This window comes from Cebus imitator, unplaced genomic scaffold, assembly GCF_001604975.1.
Source record: "Cebus imitator isolate Cc_AM_T3 unplaced genomic scaffold, Cebus_imitator-1.0 Scaffold119, whole genome shotgun sequence".
NCBI classification, from domain to species: domain Eukaryota; kingdom Metazoa; phylum Chordata; class Mammalia; order Primates; family Cebidae; genus Cebus; species Cebus imitator.
The window spans coordinates 5,563,156-5,583,258 of NW_016107434.1; the positions used below are offsets into that span (position 1 = coordinate 5,563,156).

Sequence of the window (20,103 nt, forward strand, 5' to 3'; positions counted from 1 at the left end):
TCTCGTGCTGTCACCCAGGCAAGTGCACTGGCATGATCTCAGCTCACTACAATTTCCGCCTCCTGGGTTCAAACAATTCTCCTGCCTCAGCCTCCCAAGTAGCTGGGACTGTAGGCGTGCGCCACCACGCCCAGCTAATTTTTATATGTTTTTAGTAGAGACAGGGTTTCACCATGTTGGCCAGGATGGTCTCGATCTCCTGACCTCATGATCCACCCGCCTTGGCCTCCCAAAGTGCTGGGATTACAGGAATAAGCCACTGTGCCCGGCCTGGATTCTGATTTCTTCATCAGTTAAGTGTAAGAACGGAACTAGATAATCTCTAAACTAATCCTTTGTAACTTTAAACTTTCATGTGTCCACATTGCAACTTCATTTTCCAGGTCCTATGGTGTCTTGGAATAATGGCATGGGAGGCATTGCATGGCCTAGTTCATGGAAGCAGACTGGACTAGTAATGTGGACTTGTATCCTGGTTGTTATAAGTCAACATCTCTGAATTTAATGTTCCTTATTTGCACCTATAGATAACGATATTGACCTCACTAGCTTTCAGTGAAAATTAAAAGAGATGTCATGTGTAAAAGTTTCAGGCACCCATTGCCTCACTAAATGTTAGTAGACTCTGAATAACACCCAACCTACGCAACCCTACTTAGCTTTCCTGGTGATGAGCAGGGTTAACTTCAAAGTACCATGGCCAGACCAGGCACGGTGGCTTATGCCTGTAATCCCAGCACTTTGAGAGGCCGAGACAGGTGGATCACTTGAGGTCGGGAGTTCTAGATCAGCCTGGTCAACCTGGTAAAACCCCATCTCTAGTAAAAGATACCAAAAAATTTAGCCAGGCGTGGTGGCAGGCGCCTGTAATCCCAGCTACTTATGAGGCTGAAGCAGGAGAATCACTTGAACCCAGGAGGTGAAGGTTGCAGTGAGCTAAGATCATGCCACTGCACTCTAGCCTGGGTGACAGAGTGAGACCCTGTCTCAGAGGAGGAAAGAAAAAAATAATAATAAAGTGCCCTGACCTGGTAACCTTAAACAGTACCAGAACTTGCTCATTAGTTGCAGGGCCCGTGAGTCAGCCATGGTGTCAAGCACACCAAGGTGAAAGGACACAGAGTTTTCCACCATGTTCCCCTGGCTTTCCTGTGTACCAAATGGAAGATGCCAAGAAGGGCCTTTGGTTGATTTCTGTTTGAGTCAATCCACTTTCTGCTTGTTCTACTGCCATGGATTGTACCCTTAGCTCTAGCCAGCTGGCTGGAAATGCCTTGTTACTGGACACAGGAAAAGCCAGACAGAGGGTCAGTTTAAATCTGTCAGCTCGCCTAGAAAACAACTCAACTGCGCATGCTCAGCTCTCGGTGTGGCATGAGAGGCACCAAAGGCCATCCCAGGGAAATTCTGACAGCAGCAGGGATCGAAACCATCATGGTGGGGATCAAACCACCTGCGGCTTGCACACACCATTCTGGCAGCATATGCACCTGCAGTAATTTAATGCCCTACAGGCCCTCACCCCGCAGCTGGCAGCCGCCTGCCTCCAGCTTCAAGTCACAGCCGATGCCCTCTCGGTAGAGAAGCTCGATTCCGCGCAGGTTCTCCCTCAGCTCCTCTGCCTGGCTGGGCTCCTTTACATCTTCCCGGGCATTTCCAGCCCTCTCGCATCTCCGCTGGGCAGCAGCCTTCACCCGGGGCGCTCCCAGCGCCTCGGCGGCCGCCAGCACATCCTCCTGCGGGGCGGGGCCCAGCACTCCCTCATAGGCAAAGGTCAGCATGGCCTCCCATCCCCCTGGGGACACCTCGAGGCTTAAGGGGGGCCGCGGACCTCCGCCGCCCAGCAGCCTGTCTCGGAAGAGGCTGCTGACTGCGGCCAAGATCACCCGATGCACCCCGTATACCCGCCCCGCGACTGACACCTCTTCGTCTAGCAACAATCTCTGCTCCCGCAGCCGCTGGGCCTCGGCGAAAAACTGGCTCGGATGCTCCTCGCTGCGCAGCCACTCGGGCTCCTCCTCGTCTTCATCTTCATCCTCTTCCTCTTCTTCCTCTAGGAACAAGGCTGAAAAGGGAAGGCTCCCTGGGACCAGGGTCCTGGGGCCAGGCTCTTCCAGAGGAAAAGAAGGCAAACTGGGATCCTCGTCGGGGGAGGAAGGCCAGGAAGCGGCTCTTTGGGCGTGCACGGGGAGTCCAAGGCAGTCCTGGACGGGAAGAGAGATACTCTCCAGCTGAGAAGGATAATGTGGGGTGTCCGAGAGGCTCATGCCGGGGTTTGCTGGATAGCTGCAGATGAGCAGAAGCAAGACAGCCTAGTGTCAGAGCTGGACCCAGACAGGCCAGAGGAACCATGTCTCCAGCCGGTCAAAATGTCAGTCTCTCCCCTGCTCCAACACCCTCCTCCTACCCCCAGCCACATCCCAACACTGGAGTATCAGGGATATACAGGGCAACTATGGGATACAAACGGTACAGCAAAACATGCAAGAAGCCAGGTAAAGATCCTGTGCCACACTCCTCCCCATTGCCCCCATCCTTTTAGTCACCCTCAGGAGACACCAGTGTTCCGCTTGCCCTCTTACTTGAGCCCCTGCTGTGCTTGGGGCTGTGTGGCAGAGGGAACTTGCCCACATGGCATCCCAGTCAGCCAGTGGCCCCATGGGGCTAATTATAGCTGGTGGTGGTTGGCTAGGCACTTGGCACCTGGTGTCCTAACTCTGACACCCAATCCCCTGGGCTCCCTCCCAGATTGACACCCACACCTTCCCACCTATAGGTCATACAAGACTGCTGAGCTACGCAAATTAGAAAACTAAGGAGAAAGAGGGGATCCGATGGAATGAGCCCAAGGCCACAAGGGCTGTGCTCACCAGAGTGGGCTGGAAGGGTCAGGCAAAGAGTCTCGACTGGGCTTTGGCTGTTGACTTTTCTGTGCATGATAAAGCTGGGACCTGGCCGGGCATGGCAGCTCTTCCCGGTAATCCTAGCACTTTGGGAGGCATGATGTGGGTGGGTCACTTGAGCCCAGGAGTTTGAGACCAGCGGGGGCAACATGATGAAACCCCAGTTTTTTTATTTCTACCAAAAAATACAAAAATTAGCTGAGCGTGGTGGCTCATGCCTGTAGTTGTAGCACTTTGGGAGGTCAAGGCGGGTGGATCACTTGAGGCCAGGAGTCTGAGACCAGCCTGAGCAACATGGTGAAGCCCCATCTCTACCAAAAACTATAAAAATTAGCTGGGCATGGCGGGCCACACCTTTAGCCCCAGCTTCTTAGGAGGCTGAGGTGGGACAATCGCTTGAGCCCAGGAAGCAGAGGTTGCAGTGAGCCAAGGTTGCACCACTGTACTTCAGCTTGGGTGACAGAGCAAAACCCTGTCTCAAAAAACAAAAAATCTAGGGCCCAGGAGGGAACAGCTGAGACCCAGGAGCGAACATAGCCCAGCCTTATCCATAGAGGACAGAGGTGTGGGGAAAGTGAAGGGGCAGGGATCAGGGCTATGGACCTAGATGTCTCACCCCCAGCACAGGGCTTTCTCTCTGTCCAGAGGTGGGGTCCAGGGTGAGAGCCTGAAATTCAACCCTGTGTCTTTGGAAAAGTCTGGGCAATTCTAACTCTCATCTTGGCACTGGGATAAGAACCAGATAGTGGAAGGTGTGATTGAGCTGCATGCTGTGTGGACCAGAGTCCTGGACTAGATGGGCTATGCGCATGCAGATATTCCGTTTGAACCAGTCAGTAACAGCCACTCCCTCTCCCTCCAGGACACCTCTTTTCTTATCCTGAGACCAGGTGCTTGACTAAAGCCCCTAAAAGCCAGGCAATCACTTTGTGCCACAGTTTTGAGTATCATATTGGGGAAAGGATTTGGGGGAAGATGCAGTGATATACTTCCTCTCCCTTCTCTTGGGGAGGTCGGGTAGGCCAAGGGCGGCTACTTCCTGGCCTATAAAATGTCTGGCCCAGGCTAGATAGGTTGACTCCACAGGCAGACTTAATAAGGGAAGGAGGTATGACTGTCCCTTGTGATTCAGATGAAAGGGATCATGTGGAGGGTGGGGTAGGGTGGGAAAGTGGGCTGACGCTCACAGCACCCCCTCCTATTTTCAGAGCTGTCTCTATTTCCCCATTTGTTGTCTGGGTACCTCTGGCAACTCTTAGTAGTTAGCATTCCCTGGGTGAGCCTAGCCAGCAGGTGTACTTTCCAAAATGACCGAGAGGCAGTTTGTGGTTGTCCTGGCCAGCATAAGGGGAGATAGTGTCCAGGGTCTGAACCCTCTGTCCCAGTTCATACATTTCAGATGCCTCTCACAGCCTCCCTGCAGCAAGACAATGTGGCCAGCATCTTGACCGCCCCCCACCAGGAGGTGGAGGAACTGCAATCTGGTAGAGTCATACCCCAAGCCAGCCTCTGTTCACCACCTGCCTATAAGGATGAGGACCCTGGACCCTGCTATGAGTTCTATGCCAACTCCATAGTCCTGGGATGGCTCCATGCAGCTTGGTAAGACCCAGGTCCCAGAGTAAACTCCTGAAGGTAGGATAAAATCTGCATGTGGGCTACCACCACCTTCCATTACAGCTCTGGGACTGCCCTCCAGGTCCATTAGCTATCCTCCTGGTTGCAGATGCAATGGCTAGCGAGGGGTCTTGGTATGTTATGTATGTGCTGTTTCGGCCAGGATATAGCACCACATTCACCTCGACAAGGAACCCCACACCAAGCCACACTCCCAAGATGATCTGGAGAATTCTGGGGCCAGGACCAGCAAGGCCCCAGTGCACTTCAGCTGGGTCACAGAAGTCATGGTAATGGATTGGAGCTCATGGTTCCCTAAGTCTGGGGATCTAGGCAGGTAAGAACTCTTTGCTCCAGGGGTTTTTGGGGAGTGCTTCTGAAGGGGGCATCCTCACCCCACGGTGCCCATGGCTCATTATCCTATTCTTGGCTTCAGTCATACTGTCACTGGGTTGTCTATCTCAGCCCTCTCCAGCAAAGGCAACATCAAGGCTGGTGAGTCTGTAGTGACTCCCACTCCTCCCTTCATGTTTCCCGCATCCCTCTTATCTGTTAATGAATTGTATGGTGTTCTGTGATTATCAAACTTGGTCATTTCCTTATTCCCCCAACCCCTGCCATATAAACACTTCCATTTCGCCTTTTGGTATGGGTGGTACCTTGACAGCCCTACTGCTTTGGGATGGGGTTTTATTCCCATGAAGAAATATGTATCCTCAATCCCATTTCCAGGTTCCTATATGATTCAAGATGCTTCAGAAAATAGGACTGACAAGGGTGTGCAGAATGGGAGTTGCCTGGCCGCAAAGTCCAATATGGCTGGGATTTCAGCGGCTGTCGAGAGCAAGGGTCCTGCCTCTATGGGCTCTCTAGTCACTACGAGGTGAGTGAACCAGAGGAGAAGTATAGAGAGTGAAGCCTTGCCCATTGCCTGGCATAGCATAGATGCTTGATTCATGTGAATGGGGTAAAACCTTCAAAGATGCAGATAAATTCTAGTAAGTCTGGGAAAACTAGGTGAAAACATGGGTAGAAAGCATTATTTTAGGAATGCATTGATTTTTGCTTGTCTGCCCTTTTCCTCAGGCCATAAGCATGGTGTCAGGAGCAGCTGTGCCACGATAAACCATACCCAGTCATTGGCTTTTTGCGGGGGAGGGGGAAGGCCATGGCAAGAACCACAAGCCTCTGTGGAGCTATCTGCTCACCCTCCCCATTGCTGTAGGTTTCATCCTTATTCCTCACCCCACCCTCCACACCAGGCTCTATTAATCACCATTCCTCTCATGCCCTTCCCAGCCCTACCTCTGGCTTCTAGGACCTGATCCTAAAGCCTCTTTTCTATTGCTGTTTTCCTAAAAGTGGACGAAAATGTCTCCAAACTTTGCAGTGGTAGGGGTGGTATGCAAGGAGTAAGGAGAAGGGAATGTGCAGGTGGAGTAAGGAGAAGGGAATAGAGAGAATGGGGAAAGCCATAAAATGATGTCCCCGACTTCTAGACCTGGATCTTATGACACTAGTGTGGAGACTCACTTCTGACCTTTCATCTCCCCTAAAGCCGAGCTAAACATCATTGCCCCCATCATCACCAACTTCCTGCTCTGTGCCTGTGCCCTCATCAACTTTGGCTGTTTCTACACCTACCTTACCTGGCTGCCTGGTTAATGTGGGCAGGTGCTGAGGTAAGGTCCAGGGCTGGAAAGACCTGAGGAGCTGGGAAGACATCCTTGGGGTACATGAGTGGGTGGTGCTGAGGTCAGGACAAGGGCCTGCATTTGCTCTTCCCTGCAGGCTGGTGCCCTTCATTCTGCAGGTAAAGTCCCTTGCTCTCCCTCCTGGGCTCTCTGCTCTGCCTGCTCATCATGTTCCTCCTCACATGGCGGGTTCCTCCTGCTGTTGCTCTATAAGAAACCTAGTGAGTGAGTAGGCAGGTGAGTAAGGAGTCAGGAAGTGAGTTACAACAGGAGGCTGACCCCCACAAAAAGCCCAGAATTACTAACAGTAAAATCTCGTTCCTCTTCTACCCGACGATTGATGCGCCACCCCTATCATTCTGCACCACCCCTTCCTCTTCGCAGTTGTGAAATGGGGCTCTTCAATCCAGGCAGACACCTATCACATGGCACTGTCCTACTGAGTGAGCCTCACCAATGTGCAAGATCACATTAAGAACTTCCAGTAAGGAAGTCTCTAGACCAGAGGTTGAAAATGGTAGCCAAGGAATGGAATCTTCGTCTGGATTTTGATTGCACAACATTTACAATTTTTAAAATAAACTGCCAACACTTAAGATCCAGGCATCTGCTAATCCTGGGCCTCCATCCCACAAGACACAGTTAGCTGGGGCTGAGTAGCTCCTCTCCTGTGGGACAAGGCAGGTGCTCTCCAGTTTTATCACAGTTCCCAGTTGGTCCACTTGATTCTTTAATATTACACGACTCGTTCTTGCAGACTTTTGGCTTTTTGGGAAAGCCCACGGCAAGAACCATGAACCTCTGCAGGGCTATCTGCTCAGACACAGAAGGAAAGTAGCTTCCTGAATTCTGGGAGGAGTAGTGGAGAAAAAGGGAGTCTTCTGGTCACCCCTCACCCAACATACCATATCCCCTTCTTTCCTAGTTGCTTCTCCTTTCAGGTCTCGTGTTTGAACCAACTGAAGTCCAATGTACTTATCCTGGGTTATCAGCAAAATTGGCAGAAAGGGCCTATATCTGCTGTCAAGTATTACATAGGTATTCTACTGTAAATGTGAGATAGAGAAGAGTAAGATGGGCATACAAATGGTCAGGAACTAATAATGAGAGGAAATATAATCATGGTGAAGACCTTGCTTCCCACAGCTGCCCAGCAGTGCCTGTGTCCCCAGGAAAAAGACTCCCACTCCTTCATCTCTTCCTCCTAGACCTTTTCTCTCCTCTCCATAAAGTGATGCCTTTGACTACTACTATGGCATAGCCTCATAAGGATGCCAGGAGGGTTAAGCCTGGCTACTCAACGCCAAGCTCAAGGTGAGTGAAAAGAGGAATAAGAGAAGGACATGGTGTGAGAGGTATAGAAATTGGCTCTCAAAGGCAATCTGGGAGGCACATGAACTCATCTAGAGTTACCAAGACCTAAGACTGAATAGAATTGGGTACCAGATGTGAGAGAAATGAATTTGCTTGACGTTTGGTTCTCCTGAAATGTTTGGGGTGGGGGAAAGCTTTGAATGTCAGGTGGGAGAAATTTTGATCAAAAGATAAAACATAGTAGGGTGAGCTGGAGTGTGGTCAGGAAGGGCTACGGTCCAATTCTAGAGAACGGTTTCCAGCACTACCCTAATTCTAGTAATATTACACATCTTGCCAGTTTACATTTGGGGCATCCTTAGTAGAAAGATAACATTATTTTGTGTTATAACACAAAAGATAGCCCCACTTTTCCCAGTAAACCCTGAATATTTGGATGTCATAGGGATGGATACTTAGCAGAAAGGAGACCAATCCTAAAACATGTCCTGTTTTAGGAAAAACAGAGTTGAGAGTGGGTTAGAGAAGCAGGCACCCAGGAAAATGAAAAGGGAATGTGGTTAGTCAATGTGGAGAGAAGCCACATGACATTTCTCTGGAATAGCAGTAATTCTCTTAGGGGAAGAGAGGTACGATACAAGGAGCAATTGCTCAGCTGCGTAAGGAGTTTGTCTCATTCTTTCTTACTCTCTTCTCAGGCAGCATCCTTACTCCAGCAGCCTCAAACAATGTTCCAATCCAAGCAGGGCCAGAGGACTGTGGACGTCTACTGGCTCAGTAATGACGGTAGGGACTCCAGGGCTCCCCAGGAACTCCCGAGTTCTCCAAGCTCCAGGGAGAACAGGAAAGGGAAGATCAGGACATAAAAACCAGAACAGGTCTAGAAAATGAACTCTGCATTTACCAAGTGCCCAATGCTCTGCTCCCACCTCAGAGGACAACTGTGGTGTTTAAAGGCCAACAGAAAAGCTAGTGTTGGTGGAGCTGAGCAAACAAAGAATTGAGTAGTGGATGAAAGTGGTAGGTGGGGAAGGGCAGAGTGGATCACAGAGGGCCTCACAGGCCTTTAAAAAAGACTCTGATTTTTCCTTTGATGTAAGAAAATACTGAGGGTTTTGAGCAGAAGAGTAACTTGATCTGGTTTCCATGCTAACGCTATTCACTCTGGCTGCTATGTGGAGAATTGACTCTAAGTAGCAATGATCAAAGGAAAAAGACCAGCCACAACAATAATCCTGAAGATACAGAATTCTCACATTTCTCCTCACTTCCACTGCTGCCACTGTAGATACCTGATCTGCAGTGGCAGCAGTGGAAGTGAGGAGAAATGGAATTCTGGATATACTTTGAAGGTGGAGCCAAGAGGATTTGATGAACTGGAGAAGAAGAAATAAAACTGCCAAAGATACTTTGGCATGAACAACTGGAGAAGTAAGTGCAATTTTGAGTATGTTAAATTTGAGATGTCTTTTTTTTTTTTTTTTTTTAAAGATGGGGTTTCACCATGTTGGTCAGGCTGGTCTTGAACTCCCGACCTCAGGTGATCTGCCCACCTTGGCCTCCAAAGTGCTTGGATTACAAGCATGAGTCACCACGCCCGGCCGAGATGCCTATTAAACATCCAAGTAGAGGTGCCAATGGGCGGCTAGGTATTTGGGATGGAAGTCCAGGCTGGAGCTGTAACTGGGAGTCACCCCCATCAAAATGATTTTAATGTATACAACTAGATGAAGTCACTGCAGGTATATGTGTAAAGAGAGTAGTCTGAGGACTAAACTCTGTGGAGATGAGGAGAAACTGGCAAAGGAGACTAAGAAAGCGCAGTCAGTAAACTAGGAGGCAGACGAGAAAATGCATCCTAAAGCCAAGTAAGGAAACTGTTTCAAAGAGGAAGTGCCAAATGCTGCTAATAGCTTCTGAAGATGAAGAATACGCCATTAGACTTAGCTATGTGCAAGTCATTAGTGAATGTGGTAAGAATAGTTTTGGTAGAGATTTCAAAGAGAAATTGAAGACAAGGCTTTTTAAGTTTTGCTGTAAAGTGGAACAGAAAAATGGGAAGCAGTTGGAAGGGCAAATGGGGTCAAGAGGGCATTATTTGTGAAATAAGGAGAACAGTGGCATCTTTGTGTGCTGATGGCAAGATTCAGGACAGAAGGAAATACTGACTCTACAGGAAAAGAGGGAGAATTAACCCTTGAGAGAGTCTTGCTGTCACCCAGGCTGGAATGCAGTGGCATGATCTCGGCTCACTGCAACCTCCGCCTTCTGGGTTCAAGCGATTCTTGTGCCTGAGTAGTTGGGATTACAGACGTGTGACACCACGCACAGCTGACTTTTTGTATTTTTAGTAGAGATGGGGTTTTGCCATGCTGCTCAGACTGGTCTGGAACTCCTGGCCTCAAGTGATCCACCCACCTCGGCCTCCCAAAGTGCTGGGATTACAGGCGTGAAGCACTGCACCCAGCCCTGACTTTTAATCAGTAAAGTATCCTCTAATCCGTGGTGACAATCCAATGTCCTCTAAGAAGCAAAATCAGCTCTGGTTGAGAACCACTGGTTCATGGTAACAGGAAGGAAGGCAGAGGACATGGGTACAGATGCTTGAAGGTGGTTAGTTTCAAAGGTAGAAGGCTGTAAATGTATACTGACTGCTTCTATTTTCTTACTGAAATAGGAACCAAGGTCAGAGAATAGGGGGAGATGTTAGATATTTGAGAGGACAGAAGGTCTGAGAGAGTTACTAGAGAAGAGGGCAAGTGAAAGGACTAGAGAAATGGACTATTTATGGGTGGCCTAAAGGACCCAGTTTAGTGTCACAGTCATAAATTTAAACATCAGTCAGCATAGCTATTTTTTACTAGCCCTTTAGGCTCCATGGGTCTTAAGCAGGTAATCAGCTGAATATGCCAAAAGCAAAAGAGGGGAAAGGAAATGAGGCAGATTATGGGAATTTAGCTGAAGAAGGAGGGAAATAAAAACACGTGGGGGATAAAATCTGTGAAAGGAAGTATGATCAGTGGACCATAGGTCCTGGTGAAGGGATGAACTGCTGGATTTTGCATACTAACGAAAATGTACTGGAAAGATAGGAGGTGGTGGTAGCAGAGAGTCGGCTATTTGAAACTGAGATGTGGAGGACCTGCAGCTCTAGCACAGGACCAAAGAAATAAGTGGTTGAAGTGGTGTTAGAATGATCTACCTGAATACTGAAATCCTCAAGATTTATGACAACAGTGGTGTTCGTGTGGTAGTTTGTTTCAAAGCAGAAGGGTCCTAGGGATAAGGGACAATGGTCTGGAAACAGTATGAGAAAAAATGAGGACACGTGCACCACCTCCAGGCCCAGTGGTACAATGGGTGCGAGAGGGAAAACACCACCACTGCCAAGTAGAGTCCTTGTAAGAAACCAAGTCTGAAGAGTGTGAATGTGAAGGGAACATTCAGAGAAGAGGCTGAGATACAGAGAATTTGACATATGACTGGCTATCAGTTTCAGAGGGCACAGTGGAAGAGCTGCTAGAGTTAGAAAAGGTAGGTACTGTAGATGCGAACAAAACAGTGGAATCATTGTTTTGTTCATGTAGGGGAAAGTATATGGAGTAGAGGCAGTTTTACTCTAGAGTTACAAATTAGACCAATCTCCAGGCTGTTTGTTTTTAAGAGACAAGGTTTTGTTCTGTCACCCAGGCTGGAATGCAGTGGCAGAATCGCAGCTCACTGTGATCTCATCCTGGGGTCAAGCTATCTTCCCAACTCAGCCTCATTTGGAGTTGGGACTACAGTAAGCTGTGACTGAGCCACTGCTCCCAGGGAGCTATAGTGTGCCACCATGCCCAGGTAATTTTTAGATTTTTCGAGTAGATGGTGTCTGGCTACGTTGCCTGGGCTTGGCTTAAACTCCTGGGCTCAAGGGATCCTCCTGCCTTGGCCTCTTAAAGCACTGGGATAACAGGTGTGAGCTACTGCACCCAGCCTCCAAGCTGTTTGAAGAGAAGTCTTGAGTATCTACTTCAAAGAATTTAAATGAGAGAATGAATGTAAAGCAGTTAAAATAGGACCTAATACTGAAATAATAATAGTTATAATACTATTGTTGCCAGGCACAGTGGCATGCCTACTCAGGAGGCTGAGGTGATAAGACTGCTTGAGCCCAGTTCAAGACCAGTCTGGACAACACAGCAAGATCCCATTTATTAACCAAAAAAAAAAAGAAAAGGCAAAAAAAAAGGATACCTCATTCTTGGCTCCACAGCAGCAGCTTCCAACAAGAATTTATCAAACACCAAATCTATATATTGGTCCTGCACAACACCATCCAACCATCAACATATAAAACAAAACAAAAAAAAATTTATTGCTGAGTCATCTTGGGGTTCCATGAAGGACCCCAAGCCTTGCTTGGAGTCTATAGCTTTGCTAGGACTCCCACGACATCAGGATAGAGATTGACGCACAGGGTCCTTCGGGTTCCAATTAGGGAACTATCTACTCTGATTCTGTTAATCTTATTAGTCCCTCCAGGTCACTTCTACTTCATCTGTCCGATACCTGCAGAAAAACAGAAAAATCAAGATGGAGAACTAGCCCTTAACATCTTCCATTCTTCTCCGCCCTCATGTTCCTGGACTCTCTTCCCTGCTGATTTTTGTCTACATCCCAATAATCTATCCTCACCAAGAGGTGAATCACTCACCTCTGTGTAACCCCAGAATCACTGAGGGGGGTCCTGTGTCCAGCCTGAAACATCTCCCAGCCAGCCTGAGCTATCATGGCTCCATTGTCAATACAAAATCTGGGATGCAAAAGCGATATGAAAATTGGCATCTAAGGGTGGGAAATCACAAGAACAGGAGAAGTAAAAAAGAAACCAAAGGTAAAGTGTCTTTACCTCTCATCTGTAGCAAAAAGCCGGGCTCCACGTTCCTGGCACATTGTCGCCATCATCTCCTGCAGCCTCACGTTACCTACAAAGAGGCAGGGAACAGGGTTAGCTTAGTTTTAGCTACCTCTTCATGGTCCAGCAGAATATATCACATACACCTACTTTTAGAACAATGACGTAGGGGATCAGGGCAAGGATTGGGAAGCATACCCCAAACCCCTCATGATTTAGAATATCAGGAGGAAGAGGCAGAGTGCTAAGAACAGATAAGAGAAACATTGTTCAATAGTACGTACACCCCACTCCTCCTACAATGAGGGCCTCCTGGGAGCCACAATGTGCCATGGCTCGCTCTGTTATCTCTACCAGCATTGCAAACACGGTTTCCTGTCGGGGACAGACAAGGAGAAAAGATCAGAGGGGTATCCCAGCTGGGTTCTGCTCTACTATATAAAAGCTCCTCCAGCCCCAACTTTCTGTCCCAGCTTTTTAATTCATTACCTGCAGGGAAAAACACAGATCCTCAGGAGTACACTCGCCTGTGGCCAGCATCCGATGGGCTACATCCTATAATTAAAGAGAAAAACAAATGAATCAACAAATCATTTTGTTTTCACTTCAGACAATAAAAAATAAATAAATAAATCATGGTTTTGCGATTACATGAGAGCAAAAATTAATATATTCGGAGGATCATGTTTTACCACAAATCAAGTTACCAGCACATCCTGTACCACATTCCCTTCATTGGCATCATGGTATAGAATGAGCAGTATTCATTTAAGATGCAGTAATTACTTTTTGAATGCTTGTCCTGGCATCTCTCACCCCTTACCCTGTTTAATTTTTTACCTGTACTCACCACCATCTGAAACTTCATTATTTTCCTCTTTCTATCTCCCCTGCTCCCTAACTTAGAATCAAAACTCCATGCAAGCAGGGATTTTTGTTTCGCTCCATGTTGCATCTCTACTATCTAAAACAGTACCTGGCACACAAAGATATTCAGTAAGTACCTTCTAAATGAATCTACCCAGCACATGATATGGACCAGCACTGTGCTATATAAATACACCGTGCTATATGAAATACAACAGTAAGCAAAGCAGATATGCTTTATTTAAAAAGCACGAAAGTGCCTGTTTCATCACCTCTCTCACACTCACCTCAATGAAAGATAGGATCCCTGAGAATGAGACGTCCATCCCCTTTACGGTGTATGGCAGCTCAACTAGCTTCTTGCCTCTATGTGGGAATGAGTATACCAGGCACTAAGCCTACAGTCAGCTGGCTTCTCACCCTCCAAAGTCCCTCCCAAATTTTGTTAATGTATACGGGAAAATCCCTGAAGCCCCAGGAGCCAGCCTGCTTCCACCGTAAGTCCCCTTACCGCTTTGCCATCTGTTCAATGTTGTATCCTGGACTTGGGTCATTCGAAATCTAGCAGAAGAAAAAAATAAGGAAGAAGTGAATGGAAGAGGACGAAATCAGATATGCAGAAAGCATAAGAAACTCATTTAATATTTCACCCCTCCCCCTCCATGGTTTTCCTAAAATTCACCCACATTTTATGTTCTCTGCAGCCCCACTGGCTTACCTTCAGCACTCGAGCAAAACGATCCAGACAGTTACCCACTGCAATATCGATGGTTTCCCCAAAGATACGGTACCGATGTTCTGAGTATGCAATCACCTAAGGGTGATGAGGATGTCCATGAAACCCCAAGTCTGTAAAGAGGATTATTTGGCTTTGGGAAAAAAACATAGCAGAGGATCAACATGACCACCAAAGCTTCCAATAACAAGTGGGAAAAAAGTGTTTCCCAAATGGTGAATTGGTAATGTTTTTACAGCTCTGATTTGAGAAGGAATCTGTATACTCCAAGGATTCCAGGAGCAGATTCCTAATCTACGACACAGTCTAGGTCCAGGCAGAAACAGTCACTTCAAATACATTTCTTTTTTCTGGCTTAAAAGTTCCCAATATAGTGGGAGGCCAAGGCGGGTGGATCACGAGGTCAAGAGATCGAGACCATCCTGGTCAACATGGTGAAACCCCGTCTCTATTAAAAATACAAAAAATTAGCTGGGCATGGTGGCGTGTGCCTGTAATCCCAGCGACTCAGGAGGCTGGGGCAGGAGAATTGCCTGAACCCGGGAGGCGGAGGTTGCGGTGAGCCGAGATCGCGCCATTGCACTCCAGCCTGGGTAACGAGAGCGAAACTCCGTCTCAAAAAAAAAAAAAAAAAAAAAGTTCCCAATATATCCCTTAAATGCAATCTCGACAGTAAGGAACAAGCTTTTCTGCTTAGAGGCAAAGAACAAGACCCCTAAATTATCACACAGGGGCAGTGGTATTTTTGTTTTTTTAAGACAGGGTTTCACTTTGTCTCCCAGACTGGAGTGATGTGATCATAGCTCACTGCAGCCTCGACCTCCTAGGCTCAAAGGATCCTCCCACCTCAGCCTCCTAGGTACCTGGACAACCATGTGTGGCTAATTTTTATATTTTTGTAGAGATGGCGTCTTACTGTGTTGCCCAGCCTGGTCTCAAACTCCTGGTCTCAAGTAAACTACCTGCCTTGGCCTCCCAAAGTGCTGGGATTATAGGTGTCAGCCACCATATCAAGCAGGGCACTGGTATTTAGAAACAAGAAGCAGAGTTGAAGAATTAAAAAATCTCATATGGAGTCAGACTAAAGGCCCAGCCAAGTCAGCAAGGGCAATCCAATTAAGGTCATTTTTCTTTTATTTTTTGTTTTATTTTTTTTTTAATACAGTCGTGCTCTGTCATCCAGGCTGGAGTGCAATGGCGTGATCTCAGCTCACTGCAACCTCTGCCTCCTGGGTTCAAGCAATTCTCCTGCCTCAGCCTTCCAAGTATCTGGGATTATAGGCGCCAGCCACCACACCCCCCTTTTTTTGTATTAAGGCCATTCTTCGTATGTGACCAACTTTTAACAGAGAATATCTGTCACCTACCGACACATATGCTGCATCCTTTTAACACCAAGGGCTTCCTAGGAACCATGAAGTCCCTTTGCCTTCCCAGTGCTGTTAGGGATTTCCTCCCTTTCTGAAACAGATCTTTCTCTGCTATTGAAAAGATGGTAACAAAAGGGGAAGGAAAAATCCTGCCTTTCTGCTTCTGCTATCCACTCCTCTCCACCTAATCATCCTCCCTGTTTCTTACATCTAAGCAAGCAGCGAAAGAGAAGAGGAAGACAAAACCACTCCTCTTCATCAACTCTCTTTGACTCCATTATACTTTCCACAACCCAAGTCCCTAACCTTGTATGTCATCCTGCAGGCCTCAGCCAACTACTTGCCCTCTACCTGCTGAAGTTTTCACATTGTTTTCATGGGAAACGTGTCTCATCTTCTAGACACAACCCTTTCATGAGGTGGGGAAAATGCTGAACTATTTCTAATGATCATCAAGTGTTCTGTTGGAAAGGAATCCAATCCCAACCTTAAAAAGGTCATATGAGGTATCCCAAACAACTTTAGCCTCACTTATAAATTTAAAATACCTTCTGGCTGGGCACAGTGGCTCACACCTATAATCCCAGCACTTTGGGAGGCTAAGGCAGGTGGATCACCTGAGGTCAGGAGTTGGAGATCAGCCTGGCCAACATGGTGAAACCCTGTCTTGACTAAAAATACAAAAAATTGGCCAGGGGTGGTGGCTCATGCCTGTAATCCCAGCTACTTGGGAGGCTGAGGCAGAAGAATTGCTTGAATCTGGAAGGCCAAGGTTGCAGTGATCCAAGGTTGCGCCAATGCACTCCAGCCTGGACAATAAAGGCAAAACTCCATCTCAAATAAAATAAAATACCTTCTATAATTTCTGAAGTATTCTTAAAGTTATTTATACTTCTTCTTAGAATAACAAGTCTATATAATCATCCCCAGTAACATAAAAACATGTAGTTGCCCTAAAATAATAAATCAGATAGTGGTCCTTAGTTTTAATTGCTAAGATTCATAGACAAAATAAGCTTCAAAATAATGCAAGATCGTTCTTTCAGATATTCATTATTTTGAAGGCTTAATCCTTACCATTCATTTCTTTCCTGAAGTAGAAATTCCTAACCTTTATAATCAGATATAAAGTCTCATGATAATCAGATAAGTCATATAATGTTCTGATCAGGTTGCCAAAATCTGCAATGTTACAAACTCTGTTGGGGGTTTTCTGGTTTACAGTATTTTAGGTTCAGATGAGCCCAGCTTTGTTCCTGACATTCCCATGACTCAGGTAGAACAAGGAAGACACTGGTTCGGTGCCTCAGAAGTTGAGAGGGAATGGGTAGAGTACTCTAAATACCTGCGTATTCCCTCCACTGACATACAACACGGTTGGGCTGGTGGCTCCAGTGATGAGGCGGCCCATCTCAATGTGGCCTATACAGTGGTTCACACCCAGCAATGGCTTATTCCACAGCTGGGCCACAGTACGAGCCACGACGGCCACAGAAACCAGTGGGGCACCCATGCCAGGGCCTAGGAGAATAGAAATGGAAGTTATAATCCTAGAGGCTGGTAAAAAAAAAAAACAGGTGGGGAAAGTAAGGGATATGAGGTGGGGTAGGGGTACCAGTGATGGCAGAGGTAAGGTGTTGGCTATTTTGACCTAGCCAGGTTGCAGGTATATTCCTCCATCGTTGACCACTCTCCCAGCCATACCCTTGGTGTATGCAATGCAATCGATATCCTGGGAGGTTAATCCAGACTCTGTTAGTGCCTCCTGTAGTAGGTCTAGGATAACAGCTCTGTGATGCCTGGCTGTGTCACCTGGAAGGAATCCTAGAAAATGAACATAGGTCAGAGATCACAGGGATTTTCTGTAGCAAAGGTAGGTAGGAAGTTAAAGCAACAAGAGTTTTAGTGATGTAGGAAGAGACCTTTCACTTTCCTTAAGCATTCTATCTTCCAGGTTTTCAGATATATACTCTTTCTGGCTTCTCATCAACTTTCAGAAATGCTCTTCTTCCTACCCAATTCCTACTCAGCCTTCAGGACTCAATGCAAGTGGTATCTACCTCATACCCTTTGGTGATCTTCTTTCTCTGTGACCCTACAGAACTCTATGCATGATGATGTCATTTATTTAACATAACAATTATAGCATTATAATTTTCCATGGTTTGCTCATCTTTTTTTTTTAATATATATATATTCTTTCTTTTAAAGACAGGGTTTCACCATGTTGGCCAGGCTGGTCTTGAACTCCTGACCTCAGGTGATACGCCCGCTTCGGCCTCCCAAAGTGCTGAGATTACAGGCGTGAGCCACCACGCTTGGCCTGGTTTGCTCATCTTACTCATGAGTATCTCAAAGCATTGAGTATTTTATTTATCTTTATATTTCCAGTGCCCAAGTGTCTAGAGGACTGAATGCTAAATATACACATATATTTCTAATGAGTAATCTGTCACAGTGTCACCTGTTCAGGGAGGCTTTTCAGATACATGCAAGTCAGCTGCTCTCTCCTATGCATACAAGTGTTTGAGGGGTGAGTAGGCAAGATATAATAGCTTACTAAAAATATCAATTAAAAGTTGTAATGTGTTTGGTACTTTCATCTAATCTTCAAGATTTAATGATACAGGTATTATTCCCATTTTAAAAAGAAAGACCAGGCCCGGGCCGTGGCTCAGCCTGTAATCCCAACACTTTGGGAGGCTGAGTTGGGAGGATCGCCTAAGGTCAGGAGTCCCAGATCAGCTTGGCCAACATGGTGAAACCTCATCTCCACTAAAAAAATAAAAATTGGGCCGGGCGCGGTGGCTCACGCCTGTAATCCCAGCACTTTGGGAGGCCGAGGCGGGTGGATCACGAGGTCAAGAGATCGAGACCATCCTGGTCAATATGGTGAAACCCCGTCTCTACTAAAAATACAAAAAGCAGCTGGGCATGGTGGCACATGCCTGTAATCTCAGCTACTCAGGAGGCTGAGGCAGGAGAATTGCCTGAACCCAGGAGGCGGAGGCTGCGGTGAGCCGAGATTGTGCCATTGCACTCCAGCCTGGGTAAGGAGAGCGAAACTCCGTCTCAAAAAAAATAAATAAATAAATAAATAAATAAAAATAAAAAAATAAATAAAAATTAGCTGGGCGTGGTGGCACGCACCTGTAGTCCTAGCTACTTGGGAGGCTGGGGTAGAAGAGTCGCTTCAACCTGGAAGGCAGAGGTTGCAGTGAGCCAAGGGCGTGCCATTGCACTCCAGCCTGGGTGACAGAGCAAGACTCTGTCTCAAACAAAATTAAATAAAAATAAAAAGTAAGCTGGGTGAGTGGCTCACGCCTGTAATCCCAGCACTTTGGGAGATGAGGGGGGCAGATCATGAGGTCAGGGGTTCAAGACCAGCCTGACCAACATGGTGAAACCCAGTCTCTACTTAAAAATACAAAAATTAGCCGGGCGTGGTGGTGCACACCTGTACTCCCAGCTACTTGGGAGGCTGAGGCAGGAGAATTGCTTGAACCCAGGAGCCGGAGGTTGCGGTGAGCCGAGAGCGCGCCATTGCACTCCAGCCTGGGCGACACAGTGAGATTCCATCACAAAATAAAATTAATTTAAAATTAAAAATAAAGACCAAATGTCCAGAACATAAATATTGAATATGAATATTGCAAAGCCAGCCACTTCTGTCTGGCATGTAAGCTGGGAGTCTTTTCCACTCTCTTCTTTGTCCCCATCCTATTTTTTTTTAAGTATTTTTTTTTAAAGGAGTGTATATTCAGGGCAACTGGAATCTATACTCCTACTAAGCATTTTTTAAACAGAATATTTCGAATCCATCTCTATTACACTGTTTATCATGCTGTAGAATAAACATCTATTTATATATGATTCCACAACAGAATCATAACATCTACTTCTAAACGCTTAGCACATAAAATGCGCTCAATAAAAGGTAAACTAACTTATCAGATCCACCTCCAAGTGCCTGTACTTCTTCTAGTTATCAGCCTTGTGATGTTAATAAAGTCACATCATTTCCCTGAGACTCGGATCAAAAGCTGTAAGAACGGACAATGCACCCAAGGCCCCACTTAACTAGTATTTAGGAAGATGGAAGACTAATTCCGTGCGGGGAAGTGCGCGGAAAACCCTCAAGTCCCCTTCTCACCCACCTGTGCCCGGAGGCGTGACATAAGTCCGCCGCGGGTTCGCCAGCACCTTGCCATCCCGCACTACTCCCACGCCAATCTTATTGGCGCTGCCTTCAAAACCGAGCACCGCCGGCATGGCGAAGCCTGGGAGAAAACGCCGACAGGACTCCTAGCAACCTAATGAGTGGAAGTCCTCCCTAATCCGCGCTGGGCCGCAGCTTTCCAGAGCACTAAAGAAGAGGGTGACACTGGAGATAGCAACGGGAGACACCGCAGAACTCCCGCGAGCGGAAACCCGCCAAGGCCCCTCCGGGGACCTGTCTTCCTAACTGCCAAGGACGCCAAGCCGCCTCTGTGCTTTACATTCCTATCCGTTTTTCTATCCCTTTCCTGTGGTCCAGCCCAGCCTTCTCCATTGTTTTTTTCACCTCTTGCACAGCGTTAGGAGCTTAAGCCACATTCACAAAATGTGCCGAGAATCTGGCACAACGATAAACACCCCGAAGGAGGGTTGGGGCCTTAAGTCTCCTGGGGAGAAGGGAGGCTAGGCCAAGCTTCCCCGTCACGTG

General features: G+C 47.1%; 2 protein-coding genes across 9 annotated transcripts in view; both read right to left on the reverse strand.

Annotated features, from left to right (window-relative positions):
* Positions 1–11,885, reverse strand: part of KLHL33 (kelch like family member 33) — an 18,848-nt gene extending 6,963 nt beyond the window's left edge. Inside the window, exons 1-3 of one of the 8 annotated variants that reach the window (XM_037742395.1) lie at positions 11,765–11,885; positions 6,170–6,432; positions 1,523–2,286 (exon numbers count right to left, since the gene is read on the reverse strand). In XM_037742395.1, the coding sequence (XP_037598323.1) occupies positions 1,523–2,286; positions 6,170–6,258 (853 nt within the window). In that variant the 5' untranslated portion in view covers positions 6,259–6,432; positions 11,765–11,885. Of the gene's footprint in view, positions 1–1,522; positions 2,287–2,546; positions 2,733–2,870; positions 3,023–6,169; positions 6,433–7,119; positions 9,036–11,764 lie in introns of those variants that run through there. The other 7 variants (XM_017539586.2, XM_037742398.1, XM_037742397.1 and 4 more) reach the window with 7 other exon arrangements.
* On the reverse strand, positions 11,863–20,079 carry LOC108311929 (O-sialoglycoprotein endopeptidase). The gene is made up of 11 exons (XM_017539590.2): positions 19,556–20,079; positions 17,103–17,222; positions 16,744–16,919; positions 14,011–14,106; positions 13,804–13,853; positions 13,580–13,658; positions 12,915–12,980; positions 12,710–12,800; positions 12,420–12,495; positions 12,225–12,323; positions 11,863–12,079 (listed from the first exon to the last, which is right to left on the reverse strand). The coding sequence occupies exons 1-11, from the start codon at positions 19,668–19,670 to the stop codon at positions 12,040–12,042; spliced, it is 1,008 nt and encodes a 335-aa protein (XP_017395079.1). The 5' UTR covers positions 19,671–20,079; the 3' UTR covers positions 11,863–12,039.
* Positions 20,080–20,103: the final 24 nt, after the last annotated feature.